Source organism: Macrobrachium nipponense, chromosome 25 (assembly GCF_015104395.2).
Source record: "Macrobrachium nipponense isolate FS-2020 chromosome 25, ASM1510439v2, whole genome shotgun sequence".
NCBI classification, from domain to species: Eukaryota; Metazoa; Arthropoda; class Malacostraca; order Decapoda; family Palaemonidae; genus Macrobrachium; species Macrobrachium nipponense.
In genome coordinates, this window is record NC_087214.1 from 76,896,674 (window position 1) to 76,916,112 (window position 19,439).

Below are 19,439 nucleotides of genomic sequence, written 5' to 3' on the forward strand. Positions count from 1 at the left end.
TATCCTTGTTTGACCGAATACTCGAACAATGAAGCAAAAAACGGCATTTTGTCTTCCTGTACCTATGGCAGAGGCAGTGGCTGACCCTTCTGGCATTAATTTTGACAGAGACCTTCGATTTCCTACTGATTGTTTGCAGTGCAGTGTGGATTACGGTGAATTTTATCATTATTTGTCTATTGGTGGTAAAGAAGTTGTGACTGAATATGCCCAAAGACATAATTTCATTCTAAAGCAAAAAAAACTCCTTGTGTTGTGGAGCTACTATTTGTCGGATGACTACAACAGGAACGCCTTTAGGTGTCATCCGCCATGGTTAGTAGCCTTACTGTAACCCCTGTGGCTAGCGTGTGCAGCACAACATTACCTCTTGCTGTACATGCCGTGCTTGCCAAGAATCTTTAAATATGCGGATAAGGCGCGAAGCGCCGTTCCGCTGCGGCCTTACTGACAGCACACACAAATCGATCGTCGCTGATATGTAGTCGCTCCCTACTTTGTTTGTTGTTGTTTTGGCATTGCCACCATGTTGGTTTTGGTGTTCTTCCGCCGATTTCGGTCGGCGGTAGAGTCGTCATGTTTAGTACTGGCCCTTGGGAGTTAATTACAGTCGTCCGAATGAATATTACTATAAATTCTTGTTCAGTGGGTAAAATAACATAGGAAAACGTCAATTGCTTCTGTAGAAATACCCATTTCCTAAACAGAAATTGAAAATATTCTCACTCCTTCATTATCTTCTTACTGAAATAGCCACAGTTGCCATTGACATAGAGACAACTAGTTCCAATTCAAGAGAGGAAAAAACCAATTCAGGCACATCTGAAGCAATTACAGCCAGTACCTCTCTGGACACTACCCCACTCCTGTAATAACCAGGCAAACAATCACAACCACTCCTTCAACAGCTGGTGAGTTTTTGAGTTTTGAAAAGTTTCCTTTGTCATTTTTGCAACCATTTGCTTATCAACAATGACCCATATGTAGCAAGTAATTAGTTACGACATAAAAATGGTGTGTGAACTTACCTTAGGTTAGCTAGAATTTGGTTACACCAAATTTGTTCTCCTTAGCTGCCTTCAGCAATTGGGGAACACTTTCAATGAGGTGCTGACTAATGTCGGGTTCGATACTGTTCAATCAGCGATGATGGCGGCCTTGAGTTTGTCGATCTTGGAGCAGTCAACTTCCAGCAAGTGTTTAACGATCGACCACAGATTTTCAATGGAACTAAAATCAGGGGAATTATGGGGCCAGTCACTTAAAGGCTCCACACCACAATCCAGCAACCAGTTCTTAACCAATGGCATCATGTGGCAGCATGTGCCATCTTGCTGAAGGATCAAAGCCCCTGTCTTCTCAAAACTCCCCTCTAAATACTCATTAGGCACAACGTAATAAATGTGCTGGTTCAATCGTTCATTAATCTCAAAAATACACAATTTTCCAACTCCCTCATAACCCATAGAACCCCATACCATCAAAGTTTTGGGGAACTTTCTCGCGAGGACGAATAAGTTTGTCACTTGTTGCAGCAGGGACTTCGCCAAACTTTCGTCAAGGTGATTGCCGATCAATGAAATGTGGATTCGTCAATGAACAACACTTGTTTCCAGTTATCAATGTCCCATTTACCAACCTTAATAAAACACAATTTGCGTTTCTTAATATGGGCGTTGTTAGCTTGCTCTTCTTAGGAGTCACAACACTCTGGGATCCTAAGTTCCCAACTTGTCTGACAAGTATGTCTGTAAAGTACATATTTTACACTTTCCTAAAATTTCAGGATTTTCTTCCCTGAAATGACGAGCGGTATATGAAGGGTGAAGCTCTGCTTCTCTTCTCAGAAACAAAATACATCGTTCAGATAACAAGGGGGGGCTCCCAGACTTCTTGGCAGGGAGAGGTACCTCTATCCCCCCCCGACACCCTGTACCTCGCGATGTTTCACATCCGTCTGCTGAACAATTTCAGCAGCATTTGAACCTAATTCAAAGCATTAAATGACCCTTACACGATCATCCCAAGAGGTATAACTACCCAACCTTATGCATAAAGGCACAGGGGATGGCAACATGAGGGCAACACTGCGAGAAAGACAAGTCCTGACAGGAGTACAAGCAGCAAAACCCACGGCTAATGAGCTACTGATCCGTTATTGTTGTTTCCTCAGTCAAGGACACAGTGGAAACAACGAAAGGTGTCAATTAGTCATTTTTTGCCTCGGGGAATTTTCCGTAACGGATAAGGAGGATTCCTTAAAACAAAGATTTTTTGCAACCCCTAGGGGTGAAAAGGCCTTCGGCGCCCACCGCAATTTCTCTTTTTCTCTAACCCTAGATCTTGCTTGATCACATTTAAATAAATCGGCTAAAAATATTATAACAATTTTAATCAGCCTGTATGTAACAGAGAGAAATAGTAACAAATTTCACAAATGAGTCTTTTTGTCCTAGGCAAATGTTTATAAGTGAAGATGCACGAAGCTATTGGTCAGTGACTGGTACCAGGTAATTTATCATGAAAGTCTATCTGTTGTTAAGGAACCTAAAGATTGTGGTTACGATTTTTGATTTGTCCTTTTATCTTTCTTTTTCTGGCAGACGCTTTTGGTAATGCAGGTACATACAAGCCCGCAATAGGCAGTACTTCATTGAAAAATTGTAGCAATATAAATGCTTCAAGCTGGAAAATATTCAGATACCTCAAAGTGCCAGTTATCCTTAACCAGATTATATATATATATATATATATATATATATATATATATATATATATATATATATATATATATATATATATATTATTCGAGCTACAATATCCTTTAATATCTAATTCGCTTTACCTCGAAATTAATATATTTTCATATATGTAAATGGTTTACATATATGAAAATATATTAATTCCGAGGTAGAGCGAATTAGGTATTAAAGGACGTTTGTAACTAGAATAATTTATACGAATCACAGTGAAGTGACAATTATTCATAATATGGCTACGTGCGGCAAACATTCGAATTTGTTAACATGGTAAAGGGGGTTGTTATGAATACCAGTGTTCGACGGTGAGTTGTAAGGTCAGAGTCTGTATAAACTTATAACCTCACTTGTTAGCTGAATCGATAACGTCACTGAAGTCCTGGTTTCTTCTCTGTCCACTGGGCGGTGGTTTGAACCCACGAGAGGACAAAATATATTAATTCCGAGGTAGAGCGAATTAGATATTAAAGGCCATTTGTAGCTCGAATAATTTTATATGAATCACGGTGATGTGATAATTATTCATATATATACATATTATATATATATATATATATATATATATATATATATATATATATATATATATATATATATATATATATATATATATATATATATATAGATAATTACAGGTAAAATCCTAGTAGCGCGACCTACCTTTGATGTTCCGAGCAACATGACATTTCCATAGCAATAACCAGTCATTAAATCTTTTATGTTCCCGAAAAGAGCTAACATGAAAGTTAACGAAAATGAATTTAAAATCACAAACCAAAAAACAACATTACTGCTCTGCATATGCATATATTAAATAAAATGGCTGCATATTATTCTCACCATAAAAAAAACCATCAGTCTTTCTAATAAATGTCAACTAGAAAATTAATTTTCGGTATTGACAAACCGAATCCATCTGTAAAAGAAACCACACAAATTAGAAATATCATTGTTCTCCAATAATATTAAGTGTCGCCAGGCACTTCTCCTTTCAGAGTATTTGAAAAATAACTGTCACTGTTTCTTTTAAATGTTTTTTTACTTTATAAGAAGAATCTTCTAAACACCTCCTTGGCTTTCCAGTCTCTGACGGCCACCACAAAAGTCTGTCTAGACGAAAGACTTTTGTGGTGCCCCATCAGTCACTGCACTAGATTATATTACCATTGATTTGCCCTAATGGACGTACAAACGTACACACCCAATTAGATGTACAAACGTATGCACGCTAGTCTACTCACGATTCCAATGTACGTGCCATCCACATGCATCATGTACTGTTTGGCGCACCAACTAACATACACACGCGACTGCATTTTTCTGACATCACAATCATATGATTTCCGACCAACCAGGTCATCTTGCACGCCCCGCCGATCTCTCCGGAAGAGGCTTAGTAAAGTTATGACTTGTCTAGTTCTGACACCCTGAAGAATTCACTAATGTTTTAAAATTTTCCAAAACACTTGAGGTTGTATTGCTCTGCTTTCCAATCACCCGTTGCTGACCTAAATTTATCTAGTAACATACCAGTGCCTGTTACACGGCTCAGCCATCACCCTCATGCACCCCTGGCGCATACTAGACCATCTACTGGTATATAGTTGATAATTTTAACCTGCCACATGATTCAGGGCCACTTCTACAACTGGAGTCTTCCTACCCCATCAGCTACATCCAAATTTGATGGTCCCTGCAATGCACATTGTGACCATCATTATCGCCACCATAACAGCAATCACTGGAACTGTGTAGCATTCTGCGAAGAAAAAATCGTACTCTGCATTCTCCTCTAGTGGAGGAACCGTAATTGCATCCAATGTAGGCGGAACTTTTACCGCCTCTTGATACACCTGTAGGTGTATCATAAACACCCTTGTTGATGAATTGTAGATCCACTGTCTTCCAATGGAGGAATCGTAACCGCCTCCTTGTTGCTGAATATGAAACACACTGCCTAAGGATAAATCCTAAGCCATTCTAACACTGCCAAATATAACCCTAAAGGAAACCACCTGTGATACTACCAAATATATATAACACCAAAGAAAACCACCTCGGTGGGATATAACCCCAGAAAAACACCAACCACTAAATATCAACCATAGACCACCAAAATAACACTGGTGAATATGACCTCATAAAATACACGGTCTCACCATAAAACTGCAAAACTAGAATGAACCAGTACCACAACCAAACGCCATAATGTCACAATTACCACCCCATTGCTCATAAAACCACAGATTACTGCCTACAAATCATCAACACCAAAAAACCTTTATAATATTTCTCAACTCCATGGTATTTTCCAACATATTTCACCCGAATTCCTCCATTATTTCACAATTAACCTTATAGGTATTTATGCCGAATCACTGCAGTAGCACATAATAAGAAAATAGTGTAAGAAGAAAAAGAAACAAACAAACAAAATATAATGTTAAATAAGACTGATTAACTAAAATATATAACTTCTACAGGTCTCTGTATTTCACATTTCATCATCCATTTGTGAAACAGAAAAACAAAAAACAAAATGTAAAACTGCGCAGTATTTCCCTTTTAATCATTTTCCCCTCTTCTTGATTTTTGATATATACATCACTCTAAACAGACCTGTCCTTTCATCCAAGACCAAAAATCTGTTTCATCTCTTTTCTTCAATAACTCTAAAAGGACCTTCAAACTTTGGACCTAACTTATAATTTAATTCATTTCTCACATTAATTTTCAAGAACACGTTATTTCCAATAGCAACTTTAGCATCTAATGGTTTCCCATTGCTTTTTTCCACCGTTTCTCGAGTCTTACCCTCGAGATTGTGGCTGAGACAAGCATATCTCTCCTTTGTTGTAGAGATTAATGATTTGATTGTATCTTCCCCATGAGAAGGTATAAGCAACAAATCAAATCTGCCTCACGCCTGACAACCAAATAATGCTTCGAATGGAGACATTTTAATAGAATCACTGACCATAGTATTTATGTTATGCCTAACGGTATCTATATATCTATGCCAGTTCCTATTATTTCCTCCAATAGTCTTCCTGGTAGCCTCGAGCACTTTTCTGTTTGCTTGTTTACAAAACACATTAGCTTTAGGTCTGTATGGAATAATTGTTATTTTCTGTATCCCCATAACTTCTGCTAGGCACTCTAAAGGCCCTATTTACACATTCCTTACCATTATCAGTCAACAAAACCTAAAAATGACCCATTGAAAAATACCCCAGCCACTCTGTCTCCCATTTTATGTTTGAGTAGGAAAATTTCCACTGCCATCGTCAGTTCGTCTATTGCTACCAATAAATACTTATAGCCATACCCTGATTCACAAAATTTCCCCAAAATATCCATGTGAACTCTCTGAAAAGGTCTACTTGGTATCGGATATGACCCTAATTTGCCAAAAGTTCAAACAGTACACATTTTCCCAAACTGTTCTACATCTGCCCCCATATTCTTCCACATATGCTTATTACGCATATCATTATACGTCTTTTCCACTCCCAAATGTGGGCTACCAAACTTGCAATATACTATATCTAAAAGCACTGGTATTAGGACTTTCGGAATCATGATGTGTCGTATCCCCTTTACTTTCACTCGTCTTTAATTCATACTTAATTTTCCAGACCAATAGATTACCCTGTAATCTACTGGTCTGGAATCTGCTAAAATTTCATCATCATCTTGCCTTTGCTCTATGAGACTGCCATCCCACTGTGTAGAACTACCAGTAACCACCCCAACTTGCAATTCTTCCGTATCATAAAAACTTCTACTGAGGGCATCCGCTACAACATTGTGTCTGCCCTCTATGTATTTGAGGTTTGCTTTAAAATCTCTGATGGTTAGGAACCATTGAGCTCTTTTGGGCGACAGATCTGGCTTATTAAAAAAATCCAATAATGGCTTGTGGTCTGTAAGAATTCTACTTAATTCCCCATTAACAACATTTAAAAATGAGCCAAGCTTGATACTACTGCAAAGGCTTCCTTATCTATGGTAGCCGTTAATCTTTCATTGCTACCCTTTGTCTTGAATTTCCTGCTATAATAACCTATCGGATGGAATTTCCCTTCAACTTTCTGCATAAGGCAAGCACCTATACCCTCTTGACTGGCATCAGTCACTAGTGTGAAAGGTTGGCTGAAATCCGGAAATTTCAGAACTGGGGGATTCATTAATGCATCCTTAACTTTCTGAAAAGCTACCTGTTGCAATTCTCTCCAATAAAATACTTCGTTAAAAGAGCTGCCAAAATAGAAAAACCTTTCACAAAACGTCTAAAGAACCACGCCAATCCCAAGAATGACCTAACTTGTTTCTTTGTCTTAGTGATTGGGAAATCTGCTATTGATTTGACTTTATCGTCATTTGCTCTGACTCCCTCTTTGGATATAATATGACCTATGTATGTCATTTGCTTCTTCAAGAAGTCACACTTCGCTAACTTAATTTTCAACCCCGCTATCCTAAGTCTCCTGAGAACTTCCTTAAGCACTTCCATGTGATCCTCGATCGAGTCTGTTCCAATCAATATATCATCAATGTCCATAAAGATATTTGTGCCTAGTAGTCCGTGCAAAAGTGTGTTCATCAACCTCGTAAAAGTCACAGTACTACCTGATAAACGGAAAAGCTATTGCGTAAACTCGAAATGGGCCTGGGACAATCAATACGCGGTGAGTCTGCGACTATCTTCACTAAGAGGAACCTGCAAAAATCCCTGCATAAGGTCTATTGAAGAATATATTCTACGTCTCCCAATTTCTACAAAAAGGTCTGGTATACAAACAACAAGATAACGGTCAGGAATTAAAAAAAGTATCAATCACCAAAGAAATAACAAAAATATATACCAATCCCCAACATGTATATATTATATATATATATCTATATATATATATTTATATATATATATATATATATATATATATATATATAAATATATATACATATATATATATATATATATATATATATATATATATAATATATATATATATATATACACACACATATATATATATATATATATATATATATATATATATATATATATATATATATATTTCCAAAATAAATATTTCTCAACCCAATGGGAAGAAACCCACTCTTTTCCTTTGAAGGTCACGGTAAACAGCTGACTGAGATCTGGGTCATTGGCGCGGCGAAAGAAAATGGGAAGAAGAAGAAGAAAAGAGAGAGAGAGAGAGAGAGAGAGAGAGAGAGAGAGAGAGAGAGAGAGAATGACTACGGGACTTATCTCTTCCTCTCTTTTGTTACTAACTGACAGCTTTCTGCTGACTCGTGACCCCAGATGCTAAACTTAGCACAGCCGACAATACCCAAGTCTCCGTATGCACCAACACACACTCGCACACACTTCGGAACCATAAATTCCTATGCATGGCAATTAAAAGCAAACCACTAAACTGTTCGTTTAACACTGCAAAGAAAATGGAATACCCAAATGCGAGAATTGTTAACACAATAAAGGAAACCAGAAATATCGACAATTACGTCTTCAACAGGGAAACACGACATGATACATTCAAACACACTTAGGCTGTCTGTTCATTGCATTAGCGCACATCTATCTAATCACACCTGCGCCGGCCCCCAACCCCCGACTTCTATAAACTCGCGACCACTCTCTCGTATGCACAATCGATCAACTTGAATATCTAATATTTAACCACTCGGGAAATTATAACCCCACCGTACTTATAAAACACGTCATATTCACACACACACACACACACCACACACACACACATATATATACACACACACACACACACACACATATATATATATATATTTATATATATATATATATATATATATATATATATATATATATATATATATATATAGTGTGTATGTATATAATTTCATAGTCTGCCCACTAGGTATTAGTTTACAATGAGAAAATTGACTCCTCTCGAAAATATTCCTTGTATGAAAACGACTATGCTGACTAAGGGGCCACGCAAGCTATAAACAGAAAAGACTAAGAAATTTTATATAAAAACACTAAAATTACTTTTCAAAGGATTGAATGTAATCGTAATTTGTCCACTAAGCATAATTTTTGTAAGGTTATCAGAAGATATAATTTATAGAAGCACTGTCTGGCTCTGTGGCACTCGTGACGTTAAAACTAATATTCACAATGGCAAAACAAAGGTGCCACCTAATTGCAAGCAGAATCACTAATCCTACAGGACCATGTAGTTGCATGAAATGCAGATCAAGAACTTAAAACTAGCAACATTTATTAACACTTAGTGGAGCACTGTAAGCTAGTGTAAGCTCTCGCTGAAATCTCAGGAATATAATCCTAAGATTGGCACTGGCAGAACATGTCGATTGGCACTGTTGAACTACAGGAGGAGGCACACAACGGGGCAGTCTACACGAATTTGCATGGCAGTCAAATTTGAAACAAATATACCAAGGATGGTAACTTACATAAAATGTTATAAGCGAAAGTGAGAATTACACAAGATATTTGATTTACAAATCCTTCAAGATTACGTTAATGCAATGAATATCGCTGTGCGAAAGTAGCGCATAGTAATACAAATTATTTCACAAGAAATTCCCAGTTATGTAAACTCACATGGATCTCTGAAGGAGACGGGAATACCAAGGAATGAGCCTAGGAACAGTAGGCTAAGGGCCGACAGAAGAACTTCCAATTTCAATTACCTTAGTCCTTGGACAAGACAGGCTTAGTCGGAGCCTCTCGGCAGGGAATTTCGTAAATGAATCCTTGTTTTTTTCCTATAATTTTAATATTATTTGTTAGGTACTTTTGAACAGTGTTTGTATTCTTAGTACCTAACAAATATTATAAAAAATTTAGACAAAATACAAGGATGCATTTACGAAATTCCCTGCCAAGAGTGTAATAAAACATTTATAGGTGAAACGATTGATTTTGACAGAAGGAAAAGACAACATTGTGACTCATTAAGGAAAGGTGATGAAACCAATGGCCCCTTTCAACACAAAGTTAAAATCATATTGTTAACCTGGACAAAATGAAAAACATAAAACATGCCAATAACACTGAAAGAAGAAAACTTTTAAAATCTGTTTTAATCCAAAATGTTGAAACTATGAGTATATATGAGTAATTTGAAAATGGACCTTAACTGTTATGCAATTATGACAAAACATGTAGTTAGAGTAACTAAGTGGTTAAACAAGATTGGCAAACCACCATAGGGCAGTTACTCTGATACAACTATATACTTGTATATTGATATTTCATTTACCTTGGCCAATTTTTTTTAGATTTTGTAACTTTTATTTCTCTTTCTGAAAGAGGGAGAGAATATACTCTCCAAAAGCTTAAATAAAAACTCAATTTTTTCAAAACTTTAGTCAATATGAAACAGGGAAAGGTCATGGTGAAAATAGATTTAAAATTGGACCATTTGTTTGGTAAAGAAGTGTGTGGGAAGGTGTGAAATGTATAAATTACTGAAAACAATGGATATCAGCATCTAATCCACAGTTTTCAAGGTTGCTGAGAACAATAGTGACACTCCTGATGCCCTTTAAGTCCAAGTTCAGCCTTGATAGGAAGGCAGGTGAGAAGAGGTGCTAAGGGAAAAGTCAACATAACTGAAAACAACAGACATTAGTGTCTAGTCAATAGTTTTTGAGGTCGCCGAGATGAATAGCAATGCTCCTGATGCCCATTATTTCCATGATCAGGACTGATAGGAATTGGGGGTGAGAAGGTGCGGGGAGGGGGGGGTGGGGCGGGATATCTAAAAATTTTCAATGACAGTTATTAGTGCCTAATCCACAGTTTTTGATGTAGCCAAGATGAATAGTGACTCTCACAATGCCCTTTAAGTACATGTTCAGCCCAGATAGCAATAGAGGGTGAGAAGGGGGTGACGTAAAAATAACCAGTGACAATATTAGTGTCTAATTTATAGTTTTCAAGGTTGCCGAGATAAAAAGTGACACTTCCAATGTCATTTAGTCTAAGTTCAACCGAGATAGCAATGGGAGATGGAAAGGAGGTGGAACGGTGGTGACATGCAAATAGAAAAACAACCTAAACTACAGGTATTAGTGTTTAATCTGTCGTTTTCAAGGTTGCTTGGATGAATAGTGACACTCTCGATGTCCTTTAGTCTAAGTTCAACCCTGATAGGAATGGTGGGTTGTGGAAAGTGGTGACATCTGAAAATTACCTAAACTACATACATTAGTGTCTAATCCATAGTTTTCAAGGTCTCATGATGCCCTTTAAGTCCTAGCCCAGCCATAATAGGAAAGGGGGCCAGTGAGAAGGGGTGAAAATATAATGTCAAAAAGTACGAAAATTAGTTTCTAATCCATGGTTTATGAGGTAGCTGGGATGAACAGACATATTTCTGATGCCATTCAAGTACAAGTCAGCCCCAATTGGAATGTGGGGTGAGAAGTGGTGAAATTTAAAATGCTATAAATGCTTGGCAATGTAACTGAAGAAACTATCTCAACAGGAAAGAGAGAGAGAGAGAGAGAGAGAGAGAGAGTTTATCGATTGCCATTCAGAGTTTTCCTGGGCAGCGCTTTGTTGATCATCTAGCATATAAAATTATATAAAAGTGAATGTTTGCATATTTCTTTGAATGCTATAGAAATCCAAACCACTCGACAGACTTAACCAAATTCTTATTCCAAGTTTGTTATTATAATGTTTTTCTTCTCTCTTCACTGTCTGAAAATGGGACTTTTACGTCTAGAAACATTACAGCAATAATAAAATACTTAGAAAAGAAATAAAGGCTTGATTCTTCATCTTGCAGATACTGATGCCTACTGTTTCATAGAATCCCTCCAATCCTCAGTACATATATATATATAATATATATATATATATATATATATATTATATTATATATATATATATATATATATTATATATATATATATATATATTATATATATATATATATATATATATATATATATATATATATATATATATATATATATATATAATATATATATATATATATATATATATTTGTGTGTGTGTGTGTGTAAACATATAAAAAAAGGCAGAGTCCACGAAGAAGCAAAATAATGTAGTAACTGTTGTGAAGCCTTTCATAAAAGAGAAGAGTCAAAAGGCCTCAAAGCGGTTACTCCATTTCTTTTACTTTACATTCTGGATTTGGCCTTCATTTATATATTCATAACATTCTGATTCAGGTACACACACACAGCATCCTACAAATATATATAATATATATATTATATATATATATATATATATATATATATATATATATATATATATATATATATATGTATATACATACATATATATATGCATACATACATAATATATTACTATATATATATATATATAATATAATAATTATATATATATATATATATATATACTAATATAATATATTATATAATATAATATATATAATATATATATAATATAATATATATTATATTATATATTATATATATATATAATATAATATATAATATAATATATATATATATATATATATATATACTATTAATATATATATATATATATATATATATATATAATATATATTATATTATATATATACTAATAATATATATATATGGAAGGATGCTGTAAGTTCTTTATGCCATCTGATCAGTAATAATCCACGAATTCACCTCTTCATATTGTTCAGTTCATCCAGATCTTTCAACACATCTCACAATGATTCGTTTCTAGACGAAAATTTAGAATTTTCTCATTCTCTTACGTTCTCCAAAATACAACAGCCACAGTTGCCACCGACAAGGAGACTGCTAATTTTAGTCCTAGGGAGACAACAGCCACTACAGCTGCATCTGAAGCAACTTCAACCAGTACCTCTATGAAAACGGCCGCCCTTGTAACGACCACACAAACAACTACAACCACTCCTTCAACAACTGGTGAGTCATAGTATGATCTGTCACAGGTAAATGATGATTTATTTCTACTGAATCTTAAGACATTTCTGTGAATGGCAAGAAAAATACAATTTTTCTCTTTTTCTCTACAGCTATATACTGCCTTGATCAGATGTAAGCTAAATCAGTTGAAAATTAGCTGAAAATATATTAAGAAAATCTAGTAACCATAATGGTGTTCTTGAAATATAAAATTAATGGTCATTTATATACATGCATGACTTATTGCGTTTGATAACATTTGCTCTTGGCGCCTATAATGGATCACAAGTTATTCTTGGCAATTAAACCCAAGCATCTGGATGTTCTAAGTCTCTCATATGTATGATTAATGCATTCGATATTTGACTAGTCCTCACTGAATATCTGTGCTGTCCGATTCGTTGTGAAAGTGATTTTCCAGTTTGTCCATTATATATTGTATCAAACTTTTTACAAGTAATTGCATAGATGGAGTCAGAAACATCTTTAGGAGAATTCTTTATAATTGAACTCTTAACATTAATATTACTAAAAACAACATTTATGTTGAAAAGCTTTAAAATTCTAGGAATTTCTAAAAACCTTTCATCATACAGTAATTTGAGAATACTATGCTTACTAAATTCAAGTTAGTCATTAGTTAAATAAAATACTTTGCTAACACTTTTCCATGCTACATCTACATAAGACCTTGGGTACTCAAGTTTCAAGGCGATATCATAAATTGTTTTAATCTCAGCATCAATAAACTGTGGGCTACAGACAAGCAGAGTCCTTAAGAACATCCCAGAAAAAAAGAGATATTTTAAAGTTTCATGGTGATTGGAATAATAATTAACAGAAGGGGCAGTGTTAGTTGATTTTCGAAAGACTGAAAAAGTTAAATTTCCATGGAGTGTTACATCAAGAATGTTCAAATTACAATTTCTTTCTTCCAATACAGTAAATTTAATAGAAGGGACCAAATTATTGAGATTAATCAGAGATTCCTGAGGATTTTCGTGAACTACCCAAATACAGAAAATATCATCCACATACCTAAACCATATAACTTTTTGGAGCAAAATTTTTGGTAAGAGTTTTGTATAAAATTATCCATGTACATATTGCTAAGGATAGGGGATAAGGGATTACCCATAGCCATACCAACCTTTCGTACAAAAATTTCACCATTAAATAAAAATTTACTATTCTAGATATATTACCATATAAGACTAATTCTAATTCTTCCACGTTGGCAGAGTGGGGAATTGAACCATGAACTACCGAATCGGTAGGCGAGCATGGAAACCACTCGTCCAATGAAGAACTATTTATTGGTTGGGTAAAGGCGTGCGTGGGAAGGTGTGAAATGTAAAAATTATCAAAAACAACGTATATTAGCTCTAATCCACAGTTTTCGAGGATGCTAAGAACAATAGTGACACATGCAATGCCCTTAAGTTGGAATAACAGATATTAGCATTTAATTAATAGTTTTCAAGGGTACTGAGATGAATAGTGATGCTCTTGAAGCCCTTTAATTCTATGTTCAGCCCTCATATGAACTGGGGGCGAGAAATGGTGGGAAAGGGTGACATGTAGAAAAAATTTTTGAAAATGACAGATATTAGTCTCTAATCCATAGGTTTTGAGGTCACCGAGAAGAATAGGGACATTCCCAATAGGAAGAGGGAGTGAGACGGGGGCGGGAAGGAGTAACATGTAAAAATAAGCAAAAGCAACAAATATTAGTCTCTAAACCACAGTTTTTTGAGGATGCTGAGATGAACAGTGACACTTCCAATGGCCCTCAATTCCAAGCTCAGGGCCGATAGGAGGGGTGGGTGAGAAGGGGTGAGAAGGAGATGACATGTAAAAATAACCACAATATTCTCATTCTTTCATTTTCTCCAAAATGCAACAGCCACAGTTGCCACCAACAAAAGGATCGCTAGTTCCAGTCCTGGGGAGACATCAGCCACTACAGCTGCGTCTGAAGCAACTTCAACCAGTACCTCTAAGGAAACGACCGCCCTTGTAACGACCACACAAACAACTACAACCACTCCTTCAACAACTGGTGAGTCATAGTATGATCTGTCACAGGTAATTAAATCCAAGTATCTGGAATCAAAATAAATTTATATAAAACAGAAGTAATGAGCAAGTACTTTTAGACAACATATACAGCAAATATCTTCATACACAAAGAAGACATAGATTTCTGTTTTGAAACCTCAGGATAATTCAAATCGAAGGTCTTTCCTCCAGGGTCAAATATAAGGATTGTTTGTAATTCAGTGCTAGAGAAAACAATGTGATACTGTCCACATGAAAATCAGAACCAGCAACTCTCCCTGTTCGACTTTGTAACTTGTTTATTAGCATAGGAAATCTTCATTCAACTTAAGATTTAAAGTCCCAGATCTGACAGATTTCCGTCTATCGACCATCTCATCCTTGTGAACCAAGAACAGGTGTATGAATGAGTGCAATAGTATCCTTGCTGGGTCATCAGTAGCCATTGCCTTACTTGCCTAGGCCTCGTGTGACTGGATAGAGGGAATTGGCCATAGGCTTATCTGTAGTGTATGTTCAGTCTCTAGGGCATTGTGCACAAGTGCAAAGAAGTATCCTTTGTCTCAGTTAATCACTGGTAGCCTTTACTAAACCTTCAACACAGAGGAAAGCATGTTATGGGATGCATGGTACAGTTGGCCTTTTCTTGATATCAGCTGTGTCCAATCTTGCATGTAATTGGATTACAAGCCTCTATTAACAATGAATGGGTACCCTTATTTATAGTTTTGAGGCAGTAATGCTACCAGGTTGCCCAAGTACCACTTGGGTACTAAACTATCTCAACTATGTTGACAATATTCGACTGATTTGTTCGAGGTGGACTTCTGGGAATTAATAGAACATTTGTGAATTTTGCGGTAAAAACTATTCCTTGGCGCTCGTATTGCATTTTCCCATAGCTTGGAAAGTAACTTTTTAAAACTTGTCCGCCTTATGTTACCGTGTGTGTGTGTGTGTTTTGTGTGTGTGCAAACATTTAAAATCCTTCCAGGAGTACAGTGACTTAATACAGGTTTAATAAGCTAATCAAAACATTCGCCTCTCAGAATAACAGGTAGTATTTTCTTGAAGATGCCAGCCATTATATCTGTTTGTGGACGCATTTTTTTTAACCACATGTATCCTCCAAGACGACAAGAAATAAAACAGTTAAGATCAATAAAATCAAAATCAGTGATCATACACTCATATCCTTGAGTAACATGATAGCCCAGCACAAGTTTATAACCATTGGTTTCATGCATCATCACTGATGAGAATAACATCAGTTTTATTTCCAGAGTTCTTTCCGGGAACTTCCTGATTCATGTTTCGTATGTTATTTCTTCTTAATTCATTTGTACTAAAATCTTCTAGGTTGCCTCTCTTCCAGCTCTTATCACTTTCTTGTATGCACTGAACATTCACCACCTACACCTCATTATGCAACACAAGATTTGAAAGACGATTGCTTCAAATACATTCTTATTCTAGTCACTTTCATGTAAATTATGTTATATTTAACACTTTTAATCTTGTAGAAAGTAAGTTGAATTCGAGAAGAATGTTATAGAAACAAGAGAGATAGGTAGTTAAAAGTTTTGTGAAAAATTAACACAAGAATATTTCCTTTTAGGAAGGCTCTTCTAAGTTTTCTTTTGTGGTCTGATTAGCATAACTCCATGAATTATCTTAATTTCGTTTAATTCGTCCAGATATTCTAAATGGTCTTAGGCTGATTATCTTTTTATAAAAATAAGCTTGATATTTCTTTATGAATAACAGTTACGAGGAATTACTCTTCTGAACCGGTTACCTCATTCAGAATGAGTTCTTGGACACTACTTTCTCCTTGTATTATACTAAGCCTAAGAAGATATAATGACAGTACTTTTGTTACTTCAACCTGACTTACATACCATGCAATGACTAAGTCACTCGTGATACCCACCATCGTTTTAAAAGATGGGTTTCTCCTCTTCTAACTGGCTGTGACAATACATTTTTAAAACTCTTTCATAGTTCTTTTGATAATAAATGCTTTAATGGCAGATTACCTGAGAAAGCAGTTATCACAACTCGACATATTTTGCAAAGACATAGTTGGCTTCCTAAACATACAAAATTATGGACACATACGAATGGAGATGATCACTAAAATGTGTCCCTTCTGTCCTAAGTCTGGGCCTTGATTGGAAAATCTCGAAGTTCCTACTGAAGAGACGTATTAAGTTTTTCCATAAGAGCTGTTTTGCTTACTTATCCTTCTTGTGCTTGAATCTTTCAAGTATCCTTCTTTCCTCCAGCCTTTATCATGTGGTTTTTTATGCACTGAACACTTCCTAAATCTCATTGATCTTTACAAGACATGAAAGACGCTTGATTAAAAAAACCAATTCATATTCTCAACATTTTTAATGTAGATTATGTAAGATTTAGGACACGCTTTTGATCTTTTACACTAATTGAGAGGAATCATGTCCAATATTCATATGCTATGTTCAAATGCTCTGTACAGTGTCTTTATGAGCCAAAAAATACAGGCTTTTATAAACAGGTAGTTTTTGCTGAGACCTAGCAACAAGGTATTGAAGGAAGAGAGATTTCTAGGTATTAATTAAAGGAGAAGAGGTATCAAAGTTTTGTGAAAAATTAACAAAAGGTAAAATTTATCATCTTAACTATGCATGTGTAAATTTTCTCTGTTATTTGAACAGTATTAGCCCATGACAGAGATGTATCGGATATCCACAACCGCTCCCGTGGATTATCCACATTTTTTTTTTAAACTGCATCCGCATTGACAATTTCTTAACATCCACATACACATAAGCATTGCAAGCAACATCCGTATCTGCATCTGCATCTGCAGTTTAAGAATGCGGATATAAGGGTATCCTCCCCCTGCTCAGCATTCAATAATTCATACTCGTACATTGTAGCTAACAGTAGATTTTTTTATTTTTGCTAAATCTGGCTTTTTCGTTTTATTATACAGAATACACGATACACAATTGCACATTTCATACAGTTTATACTTTATAAATAGCTCTGTTATAGCATATTTGTTTTAGTAATTTCATGTTATCTACCGCAGTTGTCATCATAAAGGCAGGGTACTGCCTTTTTTAGGAAACTTTATCTTTCTCTCTCTCTAATGTGAAGAACAGCTTTGAGCTTTGTTACCCTTATCTAGCAATGAGTATGAAGTAACCTTGTGCCAATACAACTAAAACGTTTGTGTATCGCTGTTACTGTTTGAACGTCCATAAAAAAGTATACACACACTTTCATGAGTATCACTTAAGTTCTACTTTCAATAAGTGCATTAAATATGTGGTAACACATAATATTGAATTATGTGGCTGAAAATCGTTTTTAACAACTAAATTTATCTAAGTTATTTAGATTTGCAAGGTATCCGCATCTGCTTCTTCATCCGCGAGGGTATGGCATTAAATATCCGCATCGGTATCCGCATCAGCAAATTTAAAATTTATATCCGAATCCGCAAATCCAAAATTTCAGACATCCGATACATCTTCATATTTTCTCTAATCCTTCCAGAATTTCCAATAAGTCTCAAAATTATTATTTCATTATAAACCAAACTTGATAACATTCTCTGAAACAGCCACACTTACTACTGACACAGAGACAACTAGCTCCACTGCAAAAGAAGAAACAACCACTTTAACTACACCATCAAAGGCTTCTACCACCAGTACCTCTCTGGATACGACCACTCCTGTATCGACCACGAAAACAAATGCAACCACTCCTTCACTAACTAACACAACAACTGGTGAGTTTTGATAAGTCTACTTTGTCATTTGGATAACCATTTGCTAATCAACACTGACCTGCTTCAGATGAATAATAATTTCTATTTAATGAATTTTAACATTCAGTAACAGGAGGGAAAATTCATTTTTCTCTCTTACTCTTTGTCTTCAGAGCTTCATCACAAGCTGGTTTTTTTTTAAATATAAAATAAAATCTGCATTTTCATACACAACTTATTTGCTATGGTAATTATTCTTGCACTAAATCTAGGTAATCTGTTCTCAAAACAAATTCATGTAAAAAGAAGAAACTAGCACTTTACACCTAATGTGCTCGAGTGAATGGTCTAAAATATAAGCATGAATGTCTACCTTGAAACCTCAGGATAGTCCATATTACGGGTCTTTTCTCCAGGGGCAAATGAAAGGGTTGTTTGACTTCCAATGCAGCAAGATACTATTGTCAATATAAAAACCAAAATCAGCAATATGTTTATTAACATGTAAGTTTAAAAGAACTGGGGATTAAATCCTCACATCTCATAGATTTTCACTGATGCATCATTTTGTGGTCCCTGTGGAATAAGGAGAGGTGCAAGGGTCTACTGGCTTGATCAACCTTCCATGCCCAAGACTCACGTGGCTTTAGAGAGGACATGGGAACTGGGTATATCTATGGTTCGTTTTCAGTCTCTAGGGCATTAAGCACAAATCTGATGATGCATCCTTTGCTTCTGTTACTCACTAGAAACCTTCATGAAATCTTCAATACACAGGGCAGTATTACCTGGAAAACAGTTGTGCCTCATCTTGGGGATATGTGAGGAAAAAATCCCATTCCATAATTTTACTAAAATCATTTGCTTAGCAGCTCAGGAAAAAAAAC

The 19,439-nt window shown here is 35.6% G+C and overlaps 1 protein-coding gene across 4 annotated transcripts in view; it reads left to right on the forward strand.

Annotated features, from left to right (window-relative positions):
* LOC135199557 (uncharacterized) overlaps positions 1-19,439 on the forward strand; it is a 389,950-nt gene that overhangs the window by 17,026 nt on the left and 353,485 nt on the right. For all 4 annotated transcript variants that reach the window (XM_064227718.1, XM_064227717.1, XM_064227716.1 and 1 more), the window contains exons 4-5: positions 12,570-12,725; positions 14,632-14,787. In XM_064227718.1, the coding sequence (XP_064083788.1) occupies positions 12,570-12,725; positions 14,632-14,787 (312 nt within the window). The remainder of the gene's footprint in view (positions 1-12,569; positions 12,726-14,631; positions 14,788-19,439) is intronic.